The following is a 24,807-nucleotide window of genomic DNA, read 5'->3' on the forward strand; positions in this document are numbered from 1 at the left end:
CCTGAGGAGTAACTGCTCATGCCCCCCCTTCCCCCCACCCACCCCACCCCAGAAGGTGCAGGCTTTAGTACAATCTTTGTTTTGAGTTAGAAAGTCATTTCTCTGTTGCCTGTTGCTGCTCTAAGGACATATGGTGAACAGAATGGAGTTGTGCTGATTTTTTCCATCCAGGAATAAATTTATCTTGGCATTCCTTTAGAGAGAAGATCATATATGGGTTTTAGAAACATTAAAAATTTTGATCATTTTGTCCAGTGTTTTAATTAATAATGAATGTCTATCTTCAGGGTATTAATTTAATTTTTTCTTAGTCGGTGTCAACATTCCCTTTTAATATAAAAAAAATTAGTTTTCTTCAACTTAGCTGTTAACCCATTAAAGCACTGTTGAAAAGTCACTTAACCTCATGCCTTAGTATTCTCATCTGTAAAATGGGAATAACAATATTGTATAACTCAGAAATATCATGGATTAAATAAGCTAAGGTATATGGTTGCACAGAATTGTCCCAGAACACTGTAAACACTACATAAAGGCTAAACTGCTCTTTCAATGATCACTAATATCAGCAACTTTTACAAGTTTGCCAAATGAATGGCAGATTCCTGCGATAGTGGATATATAAAATGGAGGGATTCAAAAGTCAAAAGACGGCTCTAATCTAGGCTAAATTTTACCTGCACAAGTCTGAACTCTATAAGCAAATTAATCCATTTCCTTACATATAACTCATTATGCCATGGAAAAGGGAAAGAAAATTTTAATAGGAGCTTTGGCAACTCCCAATTTGGAACCATAATAAGCAGTCAGCAATGAACACTAGATGCTGTGCTGTGCTTTTATTTTATGAATGCTGAAAATAAATTATGTTTAATTACCCTTTCTCCCACACAGTACAAGTTATAAATCCAAGGGCCCAAGTCCCTACTTCCCCTCCCCCCAACCCAGTCTTGCCTTCATTAAGTGTCTTTGAAGAATAATGGAGCTGTGTGTCTTGGCTAAACTTCAGTTTCTAGACATGTGTTAAGATCACAGCTACTGTGTCCCACTGGCCAGTGACACCTGACACCTAAGTCCTCCTCAAAGCTCTGAGAGTTGGTACCATGTCTGTGAGGAGGAAAAGGAGACTTCTGGATTCAGGTTGGTTACAGTGACAGACCCTGGGGGCCTCATTGCTGAACCAATACTTTGTACTCCCAGGAGAACAAGTAATAACACCCCAAGGAAGCGGGGAAAATAAGCTACAGGGCCAAACTCAGTTCTGAGGCTAAGATGATTTCATTTTCTTATCTTGAGTAATCAAAATGGAGCTCCATCACATCCTCGTAAAGGGACTAGCAATATTAGATCACCAGAAAAAAATGTATTAGAACATTCAGATAAAGATGTATTAGAACATTTGTATCTTCTGAAATGACTACAAGTGATATCATTTTCAGAACAAGTAACATGTGTACATGGTCCAAACCAAAATAATACGTAAAAGGCTGTTAGGTTGGGATAGAATTTCTCTCACCCTGACTTAGGAACCAGGTCACCTGCCCTCCAAGGGAAACCCTGGTTACAAGTTTCTGGTAAATTTTCTAAAAATACTCATCTCTTTATACATACAGAGATTTTAACACAAATGGCAATACTTCTAATCTTTTGGGTTGCACCTGACTTTCAAACCGAGGATTTCAAGAAAAGTGACACAACACAGGATCTTTCTGTAAGAGACATTTTTAATTCACTGGAAGTTAAGGCTGAGATTCTCACTTGATGCCATAAATGGTCCCTGTGTGACTGCCACCATATTTCTGAGATTGTACTCTAATGTTAGAGCAGAGGCTGGACAATAATGGACAAACTCAGCTCAAAAGCAGAAGATGCCAATCTGAACATTTTTAGATTATCGATAAAAATTTAATTCATAAAAGCAGTTATTAATCATTAGATGTCCTGTAACTGACAGACATGGTTCAAAACACTTTGTATTAGCTCTTTTGCCCCTCATGGTCCTGGGAAATATGTTATCATTGTCTTCTTTTTACATTTCTGAAGCCCAGAGATGTTAAATAATTTGCCCGATAATACACAGCTATCAAGCTAAAGAGCACAGCCTTGATGCTAAGTAATCTGGCTTCAGGCTATATTTTCTTCTTCTTTTAATTATTATTTTTTGGTTCTGGGGATTGAACCCAGCAGCACTTAACCACTAAACTGCTGAGGCTGGCTTTGATCTCACAATCCTCCTGCCTCAGCCTCCCGAGCTGCTGGGATTAGAGGTGGGTGATACTGTACTCAGCTCAGGCTATATACTCTGAACTATCATGCTGTCCTATATTAAATTATTTAAAAAGTATTCTGACAGCAAAATAGAACTTTTTTTTTTCTTTTGGCAGTACCTGGGGATTGAACCCTGGGCCTTGCACATCGCACATGACAGGCAAGTGTTCTACCACTGAGCTACAACCCCAGCCCACAAAATAGGAGCTTATTAAAAAGGTAGGTTCCAGATAGGCATGGTGGTGCATGCCTACAAAGCCAGTGACTTGGGAGGCTAGCCTCAGAGGCAAGACCCTCAATAAAAAGCTTGAAAGAAGAAGGGACACCACCTGCTCAGCTAACTGATATAACTGCAGAAATCACCCCAGGCCCTTATGAACTGCTCTGGTACATCTTCCTGAAAGTCTACGAACCTCTCTTGTTTTGGGGCAGAACGGCTCAGCCAATGGAATATGGCATACTCCTCTGGTACAGGAATGACATCCATCATAGAAGGTCTGGGGCCTCATGGTGGTCCTATAGAAAAATAAAGTGAAAGGTTAAAAAAAAAAGCCACCTCTAAACCATCATCATCTAGGACAACATCCTACTCTTTCAATCCCGAATCAACAGCCCCAGATGATGATAGCAGTTGCTCATAAGGCAGCTTTAGGAGGGCATCTGGCTCTTCTGGTTCTAGATAGCTCAACAGGAATGAAAATTTGACCACTTACCATAGGCCCAGGAGGCCAGGTAAACACATAAGAAGTCAAAATGAAAATGTTTCATCATCACGGATTACAGATCACAGAGTGAGCCCTGTAAACCCATCACCTAGATTCACCAGATTGCACATTTTGTCAAACTTGCTTCATTTGTTAGGTTTTTCATGGTTATAAATTCTAGGCTTTTACTTAGACCATGTCCAGATGTCCCTGATGGACTTAAAAAATTTTGTTTTGTTGTTGTTGTTTAACTATTGCATCCTTAGTTTCAGGGTACAAACAAGGTCCTTACCTTACATTTTGATTGCCATACCTCCAAATTAAGGGCAATTCCCAGATCAGTGACCCACTGAATAAAGCAGCTATCTATCTTGCCCTACACATGGGAATCTGTCTCTTTGCCACCTCATTTAGCTTGTTCCTATTACCAACTCTAACCAGTTCTTAAGTCTCTTGGTTCAAATTTTTGGTACAACATTTTTGAATCTACAAAAGGGGTTAAAATTCCCCCAAGGGAATTTCTGCAGAAATTTCTTGCAGAAGTTTTTAGAACAAACTACTTTTATTTATTTATTTTTCCATGTTGGGAATTGAACCCAAGGACTTGTAGTGCTAGGCAGGTACTGTGCCTTTGAGCTATATCCCCAGCCCTTTGAGAGAGAAATTCACTAAATTGCTCAGGCTGGTCTCAAACTTCAGATCCTCTTGCCTCCTTACCCTAATCCTTGGCATGAGTAGCTAGGATTACGAGCATGAGCCACCATGCCTGATTCAGAACAAACTACTTTTTATTTATGTCTATTAATTTTTTTTTCTAAACTTGAAACAGGAAAGATAATCCCTATCTTTCCCACAGAGGGGAGGGACAGGGAGAGATGAAACAAGGGAGAGTCCACAGGGGAAGGTATATAATTTGATGTCTTCTTCCAGAGGCAGGAGTAGGGGACAGTACTGAGAAATCCTTTTATAAGTTCTATTTACACAGCCACATGTCTGTAGACCAAAATTAACCTGTTACTCCTACTTCACCACACTAGCTGGCAACGAAGCCATCTCACTTGGAGATGAGGCCTCAGTGCCCTGGAACAACCCAAATGCTGTCCTTGATCCTCCCAACCTTAGGGGAGAGGCCTAGTTAACCCTAAGTAATGTCAGAAGGGGTGAAGAAAAGGTTCAATGGCTGTTCTAGCTATATCAATAGAAGCTCCTCTCTGTTGGAAAGACTGCCCAACAAATGGTGCAACATCCTTCGCTCAAGCTCCATCTGGTCTGAGTCTTCAATTAGTCTAGTATTAACAACAGCCCCACTTGCAACTGTGATTATGAAAGCAGGGTTTCAAATCCTCCAGTGGCTATACTCCAAAAGACATTCAAGCACTAATGCCCCATCACCTCTGTCTACCCCTCCTGTCTTTGGCCCTTTGCCTTGTTATTTCTCTCTTTGTACTGAACTGCTTTACTTTAAGGCAAAACATGTATTACATTATGCTTTATATCATATTACATATACATGATACCTGTTTACAGTTTAATTCCTTCTTTTAAGCAGAATATTATATATTTTCCCCTTTCAGCAAAGATCCCTGCAGAATTATTGGCTATACATCTTGTGGCAAATAACATCTTTTTTTGATTCTTCATTTTCCGGCCATGAAATATGATGCCTTGTCCACTTTGTAAAGGCCTCAGGAGGGTAAAATTTAACCAAAAGGTCCAAATAACCCATAGCAGATCAGAAGTGAGGTGTGGGCTTGAGATAAGACAAATAGAATTTACAACCAGAGCTGAGGAAAGTAGACGACATACCCAAGAGAAATTCTAGAATGAAATGTGTTAGGAGAACTTGTCCCCCCTCTGAGAGTTTTCCCTCCAAGATCGGAGAAATCAGAACTTTTGCAACTAAGCCAGAAGCCAGGCACATCCTGTAAGTGGGGACTGTTACCTAAGTAGGCACGTTCAGTTCTGATTTCCAGTTAAAACACCATTCTGGTTCAACCTTGAGTCATTTTCTGAGTGATGTATAAAAACAGAAAATGTAGTTTTACCCCAGAAGTTTAAATTAATCACTGAATGTGTATGTCTCAGGCAAACTAATTAGCCTCCTCAAATGAAATCACCATGTTGCCCACACTGGCCTCAAACTCACAATCCTCTACATCAGCCTCCTGAGTAGCTGGGACTACAGGCATGTGCCACCATACCTAACTTCCCAAATTCTCTTCACAAGGTATATGGAACCTTTTTTCACAAGGTATATGGTCTGAAAGTATGCCCCCAGAATTTCTATACTGAAACCCAAACTCCTAAGATGATATTAGAAGGATATGATTAGGTCATGGGGGTAAAGTGCTCATGATCGGTTATATCAGCGCCCTTATAAAAGAGGTAGTAAATGGAATTAAGTTTGGTAAGCAGCTGATCTTAAGATATAAAGACTATTCTGGATTAACCAAGCAGGAATAATGCCATCACAAGATGACATTAGAAGGAGGTACAAGAGCCAACCTCAGAGTGATAGAGATGGGAGAAGAACTCCATCTACCATGGCTGGCTTTAAAGATGTATAGGGACCATGAACCAAGCAGTGCAGGAAATGGATTCTCCCCAAACCTACAGAGAGAAATATGGCTCTGCCACTTTTTTTTTTCCTCTTTAAGCCCAGTGAGACCCCCATTAGATTGCAAACCTGTAGACTTGTAAGACAATAACTTTGTGTTGACAAAGCCAATTATGTAATTTGTTATGACAGCAATAGGAAGTGGATGCAGATGCTTCAGTGGTTTGAGATATGATTAACCCAGTTATGGTTGCTACAATAATAAAGAACTGCTGCTGGGCTGGGGTTGTGGCTCAGAGGTTGAGCGCTTGCCTAGCATGCATGAGGCACTGGTTCGATCCTCAACACCAAATAAAAATAAAATAAAGGTATTATGTCCACCTATAACTAAGAAATAAAGATTAAAAAAAAAAAAAGAACTGCTGCTAAAGATCTGCTGCTTATTGTTTCTTCAACCAGTAAAACTTTCTAGCAAGGCAAGGAGACTCATTTTACCTTCCTGTAGTAGCATGGGATCCACTGATTAGCTGATTTTGCCATTTACTGTCTGTAGATACACTGCAAAGTTACTTCGATCTCTTTGCATTTCAGTTATATAAGCTTTCTCGTATTTAAATTGGAAATAAAACCATTTACCTCATATGGCCATGTGAGGATTAAATTACATTAACATGATGCAAGGGATCGGCACTCTACCTATTGCTTATGTAGCTACTACTAGTATGCCTGCTTCTGTACATCTCTTCTACCAACCTTAGATAGTGATTTTGAGGAGCCTCCAGTGAAGGATATCCCCCCAAATTGCTTGAGGTTGCCAAGCAAAGACATATGCTAAGAAAATTTAAGGCACAAACAAATGAAAAATTGTCCTTTGAAGAGTGAAGGAAACAAAATTATGTTGTGCACTCGCAAAATACATGAGTTTAAGACAATCAAGGAAGAGACCACTGGGAACACAGGCATGGTGGGAGAAAAACCCAGAGAATGACTGGTAGGCTGTTTCTTAAATCAAGACTCTTGAACAGGTTATGGTCATTTGTTAATATTTTTCTCTTGGGAAACACTCAGTTACAAACAAGTTGAGGGCAAACACCTGTCTCTGAGCAGAAGCAAACACAAACCACATATCTCTGAGATAGTTTCAGAATACAGCCACCCTACAACAAGCCCCAGCATGCAGGAACATGAGTCAATTAATTTCCTGGCAAAGCAAAATGTCTGTGTTCACAAGGAGGGTGGCTTTGGGGAAGTGATTCTATCAGCTTCATTGAAAAGGTATCCAAATAGTAAAACAATAACAAGAGATGAGATAGAGGAAGTTCTGATATGAAGAACAACAGATTAAGAGACGTGAACCTGTTCTATTAACCAGAAGGAATTGAAGTTTTGAATTTGAAGCATTATCATTATGATCTTCCCCTTGCTGCAATCTCCAGAGTGTCCCTAATGCCTTACGGTGCCATAAAAAAAGAAAAAGAAAAAAAAAAAAAGGATGTTTTTATCCCAATGACAAGAGACTGCTCAATTAACACTTTACCTAGTTTTCCTGTCCCATTTTCGGTAATTTTTCATGAGGTCTTGCTAAACAGTACACTGAACAATACTACAGAATAAAACCCCCAACTGTGACCCAGGTGGGAACAGCAATCTCTTTGTTCTTACCTGTGAAAGGCTAACGGATATTAAGGGGGTGCTTCCTTGTAATAATTAGCAGAGGCAGGAACACAATACGGGTTATAAAAACATTTCCTAAAGTTACTATGCAGCTTCATAAGCATCCTTCAAACTGCTCCAGGTCAATGCATGTGGCTTTATCGAGTCCCACGGCTATGCAATCAGTGACTCTGTCTACTCACACAGGAAACAATACACACACGTCCTGGTATATAAATTAGAAAAACACAGGCTTTGGTGCTATTATTCTTAGGGTTGTAAACTGCAAAGGGTGAAGAAGGCTGGTTGGAAAGGCTTGTACATTATAAAGTTTACTAATGGGACAGAGTACCTTTTAGAAAGGGGCCTAACCCCCTAATCTCCGTTATGTGAGATTAGGCCCCAACTTCCTTAATAATACTCCTGTGGCACAAGAATTAAAATCAAGAATCAATAAATGGTATGGACTCAAACTAAAAAGTTTCTTCTCAGCAAAAGAAACAATCTGTGAGGTGAATAGAAAGCCTACATCTTGGGAGCAAATCTTTACCCCTCACACATCAGATAGAGCACAAATCACTAGGGTATATAAAGAACTCAAACAACTAGACACCAAAAAAAACCAAATAACCCAATCAATAAATGGGCCAAGGACCTAAAGAGACACTTCTCAGAAGATGATGTACAATCAATCAACAAATATATGAAAAAATGTTCATCATCACTAGCAATTAGAGAAATGCAAATCAAAACCACTCTAAGATTTCATCTCACTCTAGTCAGAATGGCAGCTACTATGGATACAAACAACAATAAATGTTGACAAAAATGTGGGAAAAAAGTACACTCATACATTGCTGGTGGAACTGCAAACTGGTGCAGCCAATATGGAAAGCAGTATGGAAATTTCTTAGAAAATTGGGAGTGGAACCCCATTTGACCCAGCAATCCCTCTCTTCAGTCTACACCCAAAGGACTTAAAAACAGCATACTACAAGGGACACAGCCACATCAATGTTTATAGCAGCACAATTCACAATAGCTAAACTGTGGAACCAACCTAGATGCCCTTCAATAGATGAATGGATTAAAAAAATGTGGCATATATATATATGTGTGTGTGTGTGTGTGTGTGTGTATACACACACATACATACATACAATGGAATATTACTCAGCAATAAAAGAGAATAAAATTATGGAATTTGCAGGTAAATGGATGGAGTTAGAGAAGATAATGCTAAGTGAAGTTAGCCAATCCCAAAAATCCAAATGCCAAATGTTTTCTTTGATATAAGGAAGCCAATTCATTGAGGGATAGGGAGGGGGAGTATGGAAGGAATAGATGAACTCTAAATAGGGCAGAGGGGTGGGAGGGGGCATGGGGTAATTAATGATGGTTGAATGTGATGATCATTATTATCCAAAGTACATGTATGAGACAAATTGGTGTGGGTATACTATGTATACAACCAGAGATGTGAAAATTGAGCTCTATATATGTAATAAGAGTTGTAATGCATTCTACTGTTATACAAAAATTAAAAAAAAAAAAAGAAAGGGGCCCCCAAATCTCCAATAGCAATAATTATATAAGTTGCTATTTCCAAGTTCTAACAGCATCTGATATGTGACAAGTGCTTAATATGTTCTCACTTTGGAATTATCCACAGAAAACTCGAATTCATGTTCAGAAGACCAGATGTGATCAGATAATAAGTATTAACATCCCTTCCCTTGGTGGGAGGAAAATAAGCAGGGATCCTCAGCTTTCTAAATGTAAATGTCAGGGAAGAAACCTTTTCTACAAAAGCAATAAGAGGTTATAAAGCATATGTCAAAGATCTTCACATCAAAAATGAAAGAAACTATGAACAAGTTATATCAAATTACAGGAATGGATGAGGTCTTCTATGTAAACAGCCTTGAGGACATCATTCCTCCCTGGGCTGTGTGGTTAATTCAGAAATCTGGGTGTGCTGCTGCTGATCACTGCTGCCACAGCCCTGAGGATCAGATCCCAGAGGGCAGCGGATGCCTGGTTTCCAATATTCTTGGTTTCTACTTCCAGGGAGAAGAATGGGAACCAGATTCAAGGGGAGATAAGCTAAGAGAAGGAGGAATGTCAAGGAAGGAGCTGACTTCCAGGAAGGCAGTGGAGGAGGGCTCAAGGCATGTCAGGTGACAAGATGGCACCTTCTAGAAACTGAACGGACGCAAGGGTGACAGACAGGAGGAGATAGCACTGCCAGTGTTCCCTCTGTATTATTGTAGTCCAGAAGTGTGGCTTGTGGGAGGGAGAGCAGGGCCTGAAGACAACCAAGGGAGAAAATTCAATCCTAAATTACAAAATCTGAAGTCTCTCTGGGGCCTTGCCCCCAGGCAGCCAGATGGATCTAACAAGGAATAAAAAAGGTGCAAACATGGGGATGAGGGGGAGCTAAGCTAACAGTTTTTGGATATAAAGCTGAGTTCAAATCCCACAGGGTCCACTTTTGAGCCAATGATAATATTTCTGGGTCTAAGTCTCCTCAACTATAAACCAGGGAAATGATCGCTGCACACAAACAAATGGGATAAACTGATGGTGGCACCTTGCAGGAACTCAATCTGTGGCAGTTCAGTGTTTTTTTTAGCAGTACACACTTATGGTCAGGAATCAGTAACAAACTAGGTTCTGGAGCAAAACATAAGAATGGATTTCACACAGGGGAGTAGCTGACCCCACTTCTGGGATAGCTATAGTGAGAAGATGACAAAGAAGAGCAGGGATGCGAGTAAATGGTGCTAAAGGGCCGAACGGAAGCTGCCGAGTGGCAGAAAGAGGCTCCATGTGTAATCCTTTACCTTGAACCTCCATTTCCAATCATCGGAACCTACTGGAAAGTCTGACAGACTTTTCTTGAGAGCACACCCCCACTGGGGTCGGGTTCCACACAGTGATGTCATGGGGAAGCCCGAGGTGGGGCTGGTCTCTGGGAGGGGTTAAATGAACGGGTATAAATGATCCTTCAGCACTATTTACAGAGGGACTTTCCTAATGAGTCAGAATGCATCACAAAAGCACACCCCGACCCCTCCTAATTTATGCAGGAAAATAAGTTGCAGATAATAATCTACAGGACACCAGAACTCTTAGGAGTCAATCCAACACCCTCATTTACCAAATGAGGATGCTGGGTGACAAAGCAATTTTGCAGCAGAGCCAGAGGAAAGAATTTGGATGTCCTCCCTCCCCATCTGCAGAACTTAACCAGGGGCCAAGGCCAACATGTTAATTGTACTTGAAAGAAACCACTTGGCACTAGGAATCACACTCTGCTTTCTTAAACCCTTTTTGGCTGTATTTTTTCTCATTGTTAAAAATAAAGTTCTTATTTGCCTTTCTCACAAAACATTCCTCATAAAGACTACTAATAAAAAGAAATCTCATTTTATTTCTTACTGGTATGTTCACAAATTTCACCTTCAGATATTTTTGAGAGCAACAGAAGCAGAACCCAATAGTCCATAATTTTTCTTAAAGTTTAATACAATGTGGGCATTTTCCCAGTTTACAAGTCTAGCTGTTGCTTTCTACACTTGCATAATAAATATGGTGAACTGAAGTCCCATAATAGTGAAGACTGACGGCTCAGAGAAACAAGGTCATGTATAGAAAATTTCTGGAAGTCACTGCTTCTAGGTCTTGTATTGCATGGACAATTAGCTCTTTGGGATTGAAAAAAAAGATCTCATCACCAGTTCTCCCCTATGGACAAAAGAATCTGCAGCCGTATCCAACAATAACTGAGTTAGAAAGCAGAGACCCTTGAGGAACACGGGAAGAGAAAAAAAAAGTTTCATGCTTTAAGGAAAGCAGTCAGTGGAACAGTCTTGCTTTGCTCCAATAGCAAAAATTTCAGGAGAAATCACTCCTATCCAACACTTTTTAATGCACTGTAAAGGTCAAGCTTTAAGTGGGGTGTGTATGGGAAGGCTGCAAGGCTGATAAACAAAAACAAAACAAAGGCCAGGCCAATGAACCATTATGCTTGTAAACTTCTCCACATCTCATCCCGGAACCTGGTGTGGTGCCAAGCCACAGGCAGGAAGGAGCCATGTTAAGTATCAGGCTAATGAACTGACCATTACCTATCCTGCTGGATTCAAAAGGAAGAAGCTGTTATCTTACACTCAAAGAAGCTGCATCATGAAAGCCCTTTTAGAAAGAACTGTACTACTGTAACAGGAAGTGACTATAGAATGAATTAGCAAGTAATGACGAGTTGGTTCCACAACTATTCCTGTACAGTGAGGGATGCCAGGAAGAAAGCACACATAAATCCCAAGGAGTAACTATCTGCAAGTCCAACTGGAGCCCTGAAAGTAGCCAACTTCAGGATGCCCTTTATTCTCGCAAAGCCAGGGTCTAAGGAGTAGAATCTACCTTTTTATTTCCAGTACCGGAATGAACCTGGGGTGCCTCACCACTGAGCTACATCTCCAGACCATTTCCTTTTTCTTTTTGGTACTGGGGATTGAACCCAGGGACACTTTACTACTGAGACAAACCCCTAGCCCATTTTATTTTTTATTTTGAGGCAGGATATCACTAAGTAGCTTAGGTCCTCACTAAGGTGCTGAGGCTGAACTTGAATTTGTGATCCTACTGCCTTAACATCCCAAGTCGCTGAGATTACAGAGGTGTAACACTCCTAACTGTGGAATTTGCTGGGAGTCCCTCATGAGCTTTATATTCCCACTTATAAAACATGGCACTCTGATTACCCATAGGTGATGGGATTGAAAGCCAGATATAACTGTACATATAAGGGTATGCACCACAGGAGGGAAACCCAAAATTATAACCATCAGGAAGTTAGAACAAGTCCCAATCCTAACCATGTCCTATTCTCAGTGGCCAAATGACTCGTAGCTCTGACAATGGGGACTTTCTACAAGGTAGGAGAAACAGATTAGTTGCACCCAAGATAGCAGGAGGTGCAGGGCACCACGAAACCTACTGTGGACAAGACTCCTATGGATTCTCAGTAGGAATTGCTATTTTTAATTTTTAGTTTGTGAAAAACATCTCATACAGAGACCAGGACGGAAGGCAAGGGAAGAGTCAGGAAAACTGTACACTACAAAGGGGAAAATGAAAACCACAATGCATTCTTTTTGACATTTAAGTTCTAGACCACATTTTTTTTTTTTTTTTGCTTCCCACAGCCACCCTACTCACAAATAGAAAATGGTTATTCTCCCTTTGAATTCAGAAGGCATTTCCTTGCATATTTGACAAGGACCTGAGGACTGAGTGCACATGCTCAAACACCACTGGACCCACTGCCCTCCCACCTGGTATGTTGTCCTGCTTTTTCCAGGACAGTCTCAGCCAGGACTCCCTTTGCTCAGACTCAAGACTCTTGACATTTGATTTGCTGGGATGTAGCATAAAAAAAAAAAAAAAAGGACTTTTAGAAAAGAATGATCCTACTGTTTCACAAGAGCTTCCAGCCTTGTCAGACTCCTTAAAGGGTTTATTTTATCATCACAGCAATAATCTCCTATTTCTTAAAAACTCAAATAAGCTCTAAGGTATGCATGGCATGGCTGATGCACAGCCCATGCTGGGGACTGACAGATGAGAAAGGATGTGCTTTAGTTATTCCATCTATAAAATAAAAAGTCTTATTGCTTGATTCCAATTCTTTGTTACAAAGTTATATTAGAAGGATTAAAATCAATCTTTTACTTTTAGACAAAAACAATTTTGAAGATCACTGCAGGATGAGGATTTTTTTTTCTGAGATGATATGCTGGCAAAGTTATAGCAATAGGTCAAAGTGTATGTCTCTAGATCAGCCCCTGGAGACGATCCATGGGCAGTGCTGGGAAGCCTGAGAGATAAGTTCAACCCTTAATTCTGTAGAGGACTGACCTGTAGGTAGGTAACTGGTCTGATTGAAGCACAACAGAGCCAAGATGAGATCTTGAATTGAGGACTCCTGCCCCCCACCCTGTAGCCCTAAGATCCTTGGGGCAGATATGCAGAATGTTACAGTTTTGCCAAACAAATTGAAGCTCTGGGAACCTTAGGGCAAAAACAGCACAGCATCCAGCTCACAATGATAGCACCAAGAGAGAAGTTGAACATTTGCCTCAAAACACACACACAATCCACTTTATTAAGAAATGTGTTTTCATTACCCACAAGGCAATTAGTTTTGGTTCTCCTATGAGAAGTTCAAATACATACATGCCCATGGCTGGTTAAATGAAAGCCATGTGGCTCAATCAGGGGGCACTATCATTTTAGAAAATGCTGGCCAACAATAATAAGATACAAGCTCACAATGTAACTTTGAAATTTCTAGTGGCCACACTAAAAAAGTAAAAGAGAAACAGGTAAAATTAGCTAAAAAATTTTTTGGTGGGGGGGCGCAGGGGCAGGTAGCAGGGATTGAATTCAAGAGCACTCGGCCACTGAGCCACATCATCCCCAGCCCTATTTTGTATTTTATTTAGAAACAAGGTCTCACTAAGTTGCTTAGCACCTCACTTTTGCTGAGGCTGGCTTTGAACTTGCAAACCTCCTGTCTCAGCCTCCTAAGCCGCTGGGATTATAGGCATGCACCATAAATCTAAATCTTATCTAACCTAATTTATCTAAAAATTTAATCACTGCAATATATGATCAATATAAAAGTTGAGATTGCATCATATTTGGGGCATATTCCAAAGGAAATAAATTCAGAATATAGAAGAAATATTGCACATCCAAGTTAATAGCAGCACTATTTATAATGCCCAAGATATGGAATTATTCAAGTTGTCTATCAATGCATGAATGAATAAAAAATAGTATTCCATTGTATGGATGTACATACACAAGTACTCTATGATTTTACTGATGTGTAGAATTTAAAAATATCCAACTCAGAAGTAGAGAGTAAAACACTGTTCATCAGAGGTTGGAAAAATACTGGTTAAAGGACACTAAATTTCACTTAAGCAAGAAGAAAAAGTTTTTGAGATGTATTGTACAGCATGGTGATTATATTAATAGAAACGAATTATGAATTTCAATACTACTAAAGGAAAAATCAAATGTTTTCACTACCAAAATGGATATGTGAGATGTAAACTAGCTTAATCAATCATATTAATCATTGTGCAAAGTATACATATACCCAAATCTCAAACTGTATCCCATCAATGTATATAATTACTATTTGTCAAGTAAAATTAAAACTCTCACAAGAAAAAGCTTCAGATGCATCTATGTCCTGCTCTTCCTTTCTCCATGTAGTTCCTATACATCATCTTCTGAGCTGGGAGTGACCAGCTACAAGAGCATTTTAGATGACTGCTCACCTGTCAATGAACTGATCGATGACAACGATGTCACCGGGCTGAATCTCCTCCCTCAAGGAGCCGCAAGCCGTTGTCACTATGACATGTGTACAGCCCTCCTCCTTCAGAGCCCAGATGTTCGCCTGGTAGTTGACTTTTGAAGGCATGATGGTGTGCTGCCTCCCATGTCTAAGGGAAAGAGTATAAAGATGGTAGACAAGTGATCAGGGCATCTTAATACTGCTAGAAAAGCATACTAATTCAACGGCAGTGTTTACTAGTGTTTTCTACCAAAGCATTTTTATTGGCAGAGGAGGAATGAGAAGAGATCGGTCAATAATCATTCTACAACAAGCATAGACTAGCTCATCTTAAAATGCAGACCAGCTTTATGTTCCATATATTAATTTTCCTACAAGGGCAGGTAACAACTTGCTTAGAATCCACATTCCAGGAAGACATACTGCATCTGTCACATGGGGCATGAATGCCCCAGAGCAAGGCATGAGGTTTCATGTGCACCACTGTTTTCTAACTGAAATGGAAGCCCAAGCAGTTGGGTCTTTCTATTCCTTTCTGCCTGATCCTCCAAAAAGCTAATGAAAACTTGTAAGGCATGAGAGTTCCCAGTTGTTTGGAGTGACAGTAACAGGTTTTGTCCAGTAACTGCTTACCTGACTGACAACCACTGGATGGTCTGAACTGTGACCCACCAGAATTCATGTTGAAGACTCAACCTCCACTCCTAACTCAGAATGTGACTGTTTTTGGAGACAGTTCTTTATGAAGTAATTGTGTTAAAATGAGGTCATTAGGGTGAGTCCTGATCTAATATGACTGGTACCCTTTCAAGAAGGGGAAATTTGGACATAGATATGTAGAGAGGGAAGTGGATATGAGGACACTGAGACAAGCCAAGCCAAGACAAGCCAAGAGACAGGCCAGGAACATAACCTTCCCTCACAGCCCTCAGAAGGAGAGCTCTGCCAACACCTCAGTCTCAGAATTCCAGCCTCTAGAGCTGTGAGAAAATTCATTTTGTTATGCAAGGCAGCCATTCTATAGCACTGTTATGATAGTCTGAGTAAACCAATATAATCACAAATGCTTACTATCATACTTCAAATAAAACCTAGCACTTTACCATGGATTTCTACCTCGTGGGCCCCAGCTTAATGACACAACACCTCCTAACCTAGGTCTCATAGCTCTGCTGCATCCACGCTCACTTCTACTTAGGTCTCAAAACTCTTTAGGCCTAAACTCAAAGATCGCCACCTCTGAGTTTCCCTCTATGACCATCACATCTACATCACATCAGTTCCTCAAACCCATTTTTCTTCATAGTGCCTCTCAGCACCTTAAACTTATCTTCTTTTAGTGTCAGCTTTTTCAACTGGAATCAGCCTGGAGGGTGATGCTGTGTCTACCTTCCTCCCTGGCACTTAGAAAGGGATACATAACAAGTAAATGGTTTGATCTGTTAGACAAAAACATGTATTTGGTTAAAATTCTTTGATCACTTGAAATATACAACAGTGTGTGTGTGTGTGTGTGTGTGTGTGTGTGCGCGCGCGCATGCGCACACCCCCTCTACCTGGAGGGACTCCAGTGAGCAGCTGGTAAAGGGAATTCAATTTCTGAAATTATTTCTAAAAATTCACCTGTATCACAAAGCATACTTATAAGCCATATTTCAAAAACAAAACTTAAAATTATCTTGGGCTATTTGAGTAACTAAGACATGTCATGCTCTATCACAGAAAGGCAGTGCCCAAAATCAAGTTTCCTTTCCATGTGATCATGCAGAAGGACTATCACACAAAACTTACAAAACTTAGTTTGTTTGATGATGATTAGAAATTTAGGCTTCGTTTTTGTTTTGCCTACATATTTGCTTATATTTTTTGGTGAGAACACACACTTAAATTCTATTTTACATAAGTATAAGGTTGAATTTCTATGTGTTTAACATTAATAGACATAGACATATCTAGAAAAAAAGAGTAGAAATAAATATATCCAAATATTAAGGAAAAAGTTGGGGCTTTCGAGTAAAATTTTGGGTTTGAAGCTCTGCCACTTACTAGCCCTGTGACCTTATCAGTCACTCTACTCTCAGTTCAGTTTCTTTTCACCTGTAAAATGGATAATGAAATACCTACGCTAGAGGATTATTATTAAATACCTCTTGTAATTATCATATTTATACTTAAAAAGTATCTTTAATGTCTTTCCTGATGAACAACAGAAGTATTAAAAGCATCAAAATAACTGCAGACACATGTAGCACACTGGGGCTTCTATCCTGAGTTCACAGATGACCTATCAGAAGATGGGGACCATTGATACCCAGAAAGTACATATATCTTTCTGAAAGTGTTCTCTAAAACTCTTGATTAGCTACTTCAAAAGAAATTTTTAAAACCAAAAGCATTTCAGAACCAATGCATTAAAGGGTCAATCATTTCACAGTCTGACAGTTTAGTTCAGGAACATTAAAGCCTCAGCATTGGGCTACCTTACCAACGGTCTCCCCATAGACCTTGGAAAAAATTAATCAATTCTCTAGCAATCTCTAGCCAAGACTTGGGTTGTCAATACAAAAGCTATTTTTTTTTCTTTAATTTAAAAAGCAAGCCAGTAGGGCTGGGGATGTGGCTCAAGCGGTAGCACACTAGCCTGGCATGAGTGGAGCAGGGAATACACCTTATATGACCCAAGCAGAGAACCCTGTGAAACTGTGCCACACTTCTGACCACAGAAACTAGGAAATAGTGTGCTGCTGAATCCGTGGTAATCTGGAACACGGCCATGGAAAACTAGGCAATGGAAAACTAAATGTGTAGTCTAATGTCTAACTATGTGATAAAAACAATGTTGCCTTCTTTACACCAGGGAGCGGCACCAGTCTCAACCAGGGAACAAGGTCTAGACACTACAGTCAATTCACTTGATAGGCCCCAAGCCCCTTTCCACAAACATGAAACAACTACTATATAAGAAGTCACTAACGGAACACTGTTCTTTATGTTAATTAGGAAAAAAAAAATTTCTTCTTGCAGTTAGAACTGAAAACAGAGCTTCAATTTTATTCACCTGATTTTCTTTTCTAACCTCCTGGGATGGAGTGGAACATGAGCTCTTTGATATCCTACATATACAAAGCTTACTTCAATTAATTAATTAACTAATTAATTAAAGGTGGCTAAGATGTTCTGATTCCAACACATAAAAGCTCATGCCTTCATCATTATTCTTTCCAGAATTTAAGCTGAATTTCAATTTAGTGATAATATTCAAAAAGCTTAAAATACTTACCTTGCAAGGAGGACACAATCAACATTTTTTATCTTCCCCAAAATTAAGGCATCAGATGGCTGTGTGCAATGAAAAACAGTTACACCTCAGTGATTTTTAAGACACATAAGCAAACAATTTAAAAAGCTGCCACTGAAAATTGTTAACCTATAATAGATTCATGAAACTTGCAGTCTGAAAATATAGCTTAGAAAAGAGTCTAGATTTGATTAACGTAATCAAAGAACTTTAACTGAGTGCAAACTCAGGTTCTGAAGGTTGCTGGGAGCCTATATAGGTATCACTTAGTAAGGTCATTTGTATCAAGCACTCAGTGGACTCTGATAGCAGACTCAACAAACTTAGATGTGTCAAGGGTATATGGCAGGCTCAAGAATAGGTGTGAGTGAAAGGCAGAGAGGTAATGAGACCACAGCACGAAGGACTCAGCAATAGTGCTGTCTGCTTATGTTAACCAGGTCTCAGATGGCCATGGGGATGATGCAGGGAAAGTCCCTGTTCACTGAGGGGTTGCCAAAGCATGAGGTTAGGAGGAAGGCCAAGATGACATAGGGCCTGGAAGTCATGAGGTCAATCCAAAAACTGAGCTAAAAAGGAGGATTTAGTTAGAAAGGACAGATGCAGAGATCTTCAGAGGATCAGAGGAACTAGTGTTTGGAAGTAGCAATAGGGAGTAAGTAGAAAGCAGACACCCCACCCTGGCCTAGGCCGGTGACACAGGAGCCTGGGGAAAAAGCAGTGTGTCCTGGAAAATGAAGAGCACATCACTCCCAGTGCTATGAATACCCACACTGTGTGATCTCCAAGACAATCCTCCTCTGGCTCTGGGCTCACTCAAAAATAAATAAATAAATAAATAAATAAAATTAAATTAAATAAGTAAATAAATAAATAAAAAATGCTACTTTGTAATAGTACTTCATCCTATTAGTCATCAGCCTGTACCCTGAATTAGTGTGCTGTGACATATAGTCACTGAATTAGAAGCTTATTTGAATGCAGACTTGAAAAGCAGAGTTGTTATGTCTAAAATGAGTGTCTGCCTTCTAGCAACATGAATTGAGAAGTTACTTGTGCGTATTCAAAAGCTGTGTTTTCAAAACAGGGAGCTCTGAAGCATCCTTGCTATGGGGGGATGAAACCCAATGACAAGACCCCAAGCCAAGACTTGGGTTGTCAATACAAAAGTAATTTTTTTCTTTTGATTTAAAAAGCAAGCCAGTAAGAAGTGTATAAAACTAACATATCTCAATTAAATAGATATTAACCTTGCCAAATGGAGTATCCACATATTTTTCAGTTCTTCCTTCTAAAATTTCTGGATCATCCAGGCCTGTTCCACCAATTATTCCAATCTAAGGGAAGAAAAAAGATCATCACACTAGGTCATTTTTTTTCATTCGAAACACTGAAAAACATTCAGAAACATTTGAAGGTCTTCTATTGTTTAGAAATAACCAAAATGTAATTTTTAAAAATTATATCACATTTATTTCTGACTGAATTACAAAAAAATAGAGAGGTACTTTTAGATATCTAATTAAGTAACTGACATCATTAGGAAAATTTCTCTGGGCTAACATCTGAAAGGAAAATGTATGTAAACAGCCAGAAACCAGACATGACACCAATAGAAAGATCATAGAAAGTGACCAGAACTATTGTTACCCCCAACGAAAGGTTTAACTCTATTGAACAAAGTAGCTTCTGGAACAAAAATTCAAAGTTTAGAATTACTTGAATATCTAAAGTAAGCAATTTTCAGATCAGGTTATATAAGTTGATTTATATCAATTTGGAGGAAAATGGCTCTTTCTCTGGCCCTCAATTTCCTGGTGGGGGAGTCAACAAATTGAAAATAAATAAATATGTAAAATAGGGGCATTTAGTGAGACCTTGCTGAAAATTCTGTTGGCTTAGTACATTTCCTTAAGTGGCTAAGTCAGTTGATGGAGCCACCTTGTGGTACATTACTGAAATCACAGGTTTTATTGTTTCATACTAACTAAAAAACATAAAACTAATAAACATTAGTTTTAAATCAAATCAAAAGCAGCACTCCCTTTAGTCAATACATTAAAATCATCTAGTTGAACAGAATTTTTTTTAAAAAAAGAAATCACACTGCTTTTTGCAAATGGGAACCTTCCTTTGGTCTGGCTTCTCTATTTTATCCTTCATTTTATGTATCCTCTTAAGCACCACGAGTCATAAAGAGGTTAATAAATTGTCCAGCCAATGTCCTCATCTTGGTCACAGAAATAAATTGCTGACTCTAAAAATTACTCTCAGCCTACTCTTTGGAGATTCAGGTACTCAAAGAAACTTTTGCATTTTTTACTTATGACCACTTTGACTTGATTGTTTTTAGATATTCCCTGGGCTGTGGCCCAGGTGATTTAACAGTGGATTCTGGATTTAACAGTGGACCCTCAGGCATGTACATACAAAACAAATCTAATTTGGTTTTGGAACCACCGTTCAGTTTTCATGCTAGTCCAGCATGGAAGCAGTGATTACAAAATGCTAGTGGGGAATGGTGATGCACATCTATGGTTCAGGAGACTGAGGCAGGAAGACCGCAAGTTCAAAGCCAGCCTCAGCTTGAGTGAGACCCTGTCTTGGGGGAAAAATTGGAGAGGGGGCTGGCTTTGTGGCTCAGTGGTCGAGTACCTCTGGGTTAAATCCCCAGTACCAAAAACAACAACAAAAAATAAAACAAACAAACAAAGAACACTAGGCAGTCCTGAAATTCTGAATTCCAAACTTCAGTTTATACCATCTGGGCTGCATGATGGCCCTGCACTAGGTAACTGGCAACTCAGTCCTCAGCAAAGCATATACAGTATTTGACTAGAAAGCAAGTGGCCAGTGCTTGCCGGAAGGGCAGGATGGAGTCTCTGGCAATGAAAAGATCTGCAGGCAAGCCTACCCAGCCATCCAACTAGTTCCAGTTGTTTATGGAAACCCTCCTTGCAAGGGATAAAGCAACAAGTGTAGTGACTGAGTTCTGTGGACCTCCAAGATGGAGGCTGGCAGTGCCAAAATGTGGTCAATGTCGCCACCTTCTGGTCCTATGGCAAAGTACAGTTGAGATAAAGTCTCCAAGCACTAATGGCCCAATTCTATTTACACCCTTGTAAGCCTCTAAATTCAACAATCAATTCAGTACTTGCTTTGATAATGAAATGACTGTTTTGAGTATTTACATGCCAGATGTATTGTGTAAAGTGTTTCAGAGGCCGAATCTGTTATTTAATCATTACATCTATCCTATGAGATAGGCCCTATACTATTATACCCATTTTACAAATAAGGAAAGACAAGCACAAAAATAAAGAAATTTGTATAAGAGCAATTCATAGGGAGCAAACCTGGGATAGAGACCCAGGTGTCTAAAGCTTAATCATCATGATATGCTATGTCTTAATATCCCTTGTAGTCTTTCCTGATATCATGCTCTATTTAAAAAATTTTGTTGGGGTGCGCGGCACAGCGGGGAGGCGAGCGCTGCGAAGTGCGAGGCAGCTTGCTGGAGCCGTGGAGGAGCTCTCTGTGCACCTCAGGGAAGTGGTGGCCATTGCCTTGAAGCCCCTGAACTGGAGGATCACCCCTGCACTTGGTCCTACCCTCCATCGCAGCTGCCGCCCCCCTTCTCCTGTCACCACCTCCACCTCCTGGCGTCCACCTCTCCTGCTCCTGCCCGGGTGTGCTTGAGTTAAATGGCTGATAAACAGATCACCCTGCCAGCAAAGCTCATCAATGGCGGCATCGCTGGGCTGATTGGGGTCACCTGTGTGTTTCCCATCGACCTGGCCAAGACCAGGCTGCAGAACCAGCAGAATGGCCAGCGCATGTACACGAGCATGTCTGACTGCCTTATCAAGACCATCCGCTCTGAGGGCTACTTCGGCATGTACCGGGGAGCCGCCGTGAACCTGACACTGGTCACCCCTGAGAAGGCCATCAAGCTGGCTGCCAATGACTTCTTTCGACACCAGCTCTCTAAGGATGGGCAGAAGCTGACCCTGCCTAAGGAGATGCTGGCTGGCTGTGGGGCAGGCACCTGCCAGGTGATCGTGACCACCCCCATGGAGATGCTGAAGATCCAGCTGCAGGATGCAGGCCGCATCGCTGCCCAGAAGAAGATGCTGGCTGCTCAGGCCCAGCTCTCGGCCCATGGAGCCACCCAGCCCTCAGTGGAGGCTCCTGCTGCTCCGCGGCCCACAGCCACCCAGTTAATGCGTGACCTGCTGCGGAACCATGGCATTGCTGGCCTCTACAATGGACTGGCCACCCTGCTTAGGGATGTACCCTTCTCCATTGTGTACTTCCCTCTCTTTGCCAACCTGAACCAGTTGGGCCGCCCTGCCTCAGAGGAGAAGGCGCCCTTCTACGTGTCGTTCCTGGCCGGCTGTGTGGCTGGCAGTGCCGCAGCTGTGGCAGTTAACCCATGTGATGTGGTGAAGACTCGTCTACAGTCTCTCCAGAGACGCGTTAATGAGGACACCTACTCTGGGTTTCTGGACTGCGCCAGGAAGATCTGGCAACACGAGGGTCCTTCTGCTTTCCTGAAGGGTGCCTACTGTCGTGCCCTGGTCATCGCCCCACTGTTTGGCATTGCTCAGGTGGTCTACTTCCTGGGAATCGCCGAGTCCCTGTTGGGGCTGCTGCAGGGCCCCCAGGCCTGAACCCAGCAGTTGCCCCTCCCCAGTCTGTTGGCTGTGGCCTGGGTTGGGTGCCAGCCCAGGATTGAGTGAGAGAAGGTCTCCCCAATCCTGCATGGCCAACAGGGGAGGCTGGGGTAGGGGAGCAGGGTCCACATGGGTGGTGCACACAGAGATCCCCATGGGGTTCTGCAGGCACAACTATTGGGATCAACGTCTTATTTATGTAGAAAACGAAGAAATCTCTACATTCCTGGAGCCAATCCCTGACCCAGCCTTGCCCTGGCCTGAGCACCCCCAGGGGCAGAGCTGGTCTCTGGGCTGGGGGCCCTCAGGCCTGGGCTAGGCAGGCTGGACCCTACCCCCCAGGCCCCTGGCTCCTTTCTGAGGTTCTCCTAGTCTACAAAGGGGACCTGCACAAACCTATTTATTGAAACTGCTGCACCCTCGTGGCCCTGCCTGTCCTTCCGTCCATGGTCCATCCCCTCTTGCTGCTCTCCTCTTGGCCAGGATTCCACTCTGCCTCTTCCCCACATAGCACTGGGGGTCCCAGGTGGGGAGCCACCATGAGCTCTGATTCCAGGACAAGCCCCCCTCCCCCTCCCACTGTGGGATCTTCTGGTGAGCCACTCAGTCCCACCCCAGGCCAGGCTCAGGGTCTCTGCTTGGGGGGTGGGGAGCAGGTTTGCCTGCCAGCCTTCTCATGGCCTGTGGGGAGGCTGCTGCCCCTCCCCAAGTGGCCAGGCACCGTGTGCACCCCAGACCCTCTGCTGACCCCATACAAAATTTCTCCATCCTGTCTTCTGAGATCCCATCCCTGGAGAGGGTGGACAATAGGGCCAGTATAAAGCCTGGGGCACCTGCTCTGCTCATGGGAAAGGGGTGGAAGCTGCTGCCCCAGTCCTCCCAGGGTTTACCCTGCTCTTTGGGCCTCTAGTTAAGGCCCCTGACCACATTGAGAAAGTCCCCCCTCCCAGCCCTGGAACCCTCTGTGTTGTGAACTGAGGCAGGCTCCCTATCCTGCCCCAGCCATGTGATTGTGTTGGTGACTGATCCTGATGTGCTGGTGCTGTGTCCCCAAAACCTAGCTCCCTCTGGAGGCCCCTTCCCAGTGACACTACCTGGGCTCAGGTCTGGGCCCCCAGTTCACAGTTGCTCCTGGGAGCTCCCTCCCATCATGTCTGTACCTTGAAAGCTGCTGCTGCTGCTTACAGAATTATATTTTTTTTTCTTTTGAAGAGTTTTAAGGAGTTGTAACTTTTTGTGTCTTGTCACGTAAAAGGGTAAATAAATATTCTAAATAGAAAAAAAAATTTTGTTGTTTCCATGTTATGAAGAAACATGCTCAGCAGGGTCAAGAACTTTCTTGACCAAGGTCACAGAGCAAGCATAGAAATAGTACCATTGGATATCTGAGTGACCACCTTAAAGGAGAAGAGGACTGATCACGGATAACTTCATCCATCCTCAGGAAACAATAAGACCCGTGGGCTGGATCATCAGTCATGAGTCCAGTTAATTCTAGCCTGTCCATAAAATGGGCTTAAGGCCCGAGATGGAATTTCTGGGCCAATTCTCCCCATCATTACACAAAATAAGGGACTAAAATGGGAACTCCCTGGTCAATCAAGGTCACTAAAAGATTTTGTCAGTTCCTTCCCCATTTTCCCACTGACAGACCACTGAGACAGTCTTCTCAAAAAGAGAAAAACAGGTTTGACTTCTTCTCTGACAGGATGGAAGCATCCTGTCCAAGTGGTGGCTTACCTGGCCAGAATGGTTAGATCCAGCAAGGATGAAAGGGTGCCTCCAAATCCCTACCCTATGCATTTTCCTTGGTACCTGGCTCCAGGAGACTTCACCTACCCAGTCTGGTCTCAGGACCTATCACCTTGAGATCTGAACACCCTGCCTCAAGAACCCAGTGCTCTATGAGGGCATTCTTAAAACATTACACCTCTCAGTAGCTGAGATCATCCCATGCCAAGGTGATGGACTACTTTTGAGTGCTTCAACTCTCAAGGAGGTTAAGAGTCAGAGCTAAAGCTGGCACAGTCTTTGAGTATTTCAGTCCGTCACCTCTGGTTGCTGCTGACAAGTTCAGTAAGCTCAGCAGATAGAAGCCCTCATTATTTGGCCAACTTGGCTTTGAAGTCTTTGAGGACTTTGCAAAATCCCAGATGTCCTATATGGGAAAAGAGCAGCCAAATGACTCAGGCTGCCTATTTAAAACCTGCAATATGGTTCAAATGTCCTTTGTGAGGAATGATTATGTGCTGAACTGTGCTCCACTCCCC

General features: G+C 41.7%; 2 protein-coding genes across 2 annotated transcripts in view; one reads left to right on the forward strand and one right to left on the reverse strand.

The window, feature by feature from the left end:
* Window positions 1–24,807, reverse strand: part of LOC107147878 (methylthioadenosine phosphorylase) — a 40,478-nt gene that overhangs the window by 7,764 nt on the left and 7,907 nt on the right. Inside the window, exons 2-5 of the mRNA XM_015492487.2 lie at window positions 19,112–19,198; window positions 17,844–17,902; window positions 14,544–14,711; window positions 2,682–2,784 (exon numbers count right to left, since the gene is read on the reverse strand). Coding sequence (XP_015347973.1) covers window positions 2,682–2,784; window positions 14,544–14,711; window positions 17,844–17,902; window positions 19,112–19,198 — 417 coding nt within the window. The remainder of the gene's footprint in view (window positions 1–2,681; window positions 2,785–14,543; window positions 14,712–17,843; window positions 17,903–19,111; window positions 19,199–24,807) is intronic.
* LOC107147877 (mitochondrial glutamate carrier 1-like) lies at window positions 21,376–23,291 on the forward strand. The gene has a single exon (XM_048783554.1). The coding sequence runs from the start codon at window positions 21,566–21,568 to the stop codon at window positions 22,532–22,534; it is 969 nt and encodes a 322-aa protein (XP_048639511.1). The 5' UTR covers window positions 21,376–21,565; the 3' UTR covers window positions 22,535–23,291.

This window comes from Marmota marmota, unplaced genomic scaffold, assembly GCF_001458135.2.
Source record: "Marmota marmota marmota unplaced genomic scaffold, marMar, whole genome shotgun sequence".
In the NCBI taxonomy this organism is placed as follows: Eukaryota; Metazoa; Chordata; class Mammalia; order Rodentia; family Sciuridae; genus Marmota; species Marmota marmota.

Excerpts from the sequence above, each read along its gene's own strand:
- LOC107147877 (XM_048783554.1), top strand. The coding sequence starts at position 21,566 with ATGGCTGATAAACAGATCACCCTGCCAGCAAAGCTCATCAATGGCGGC.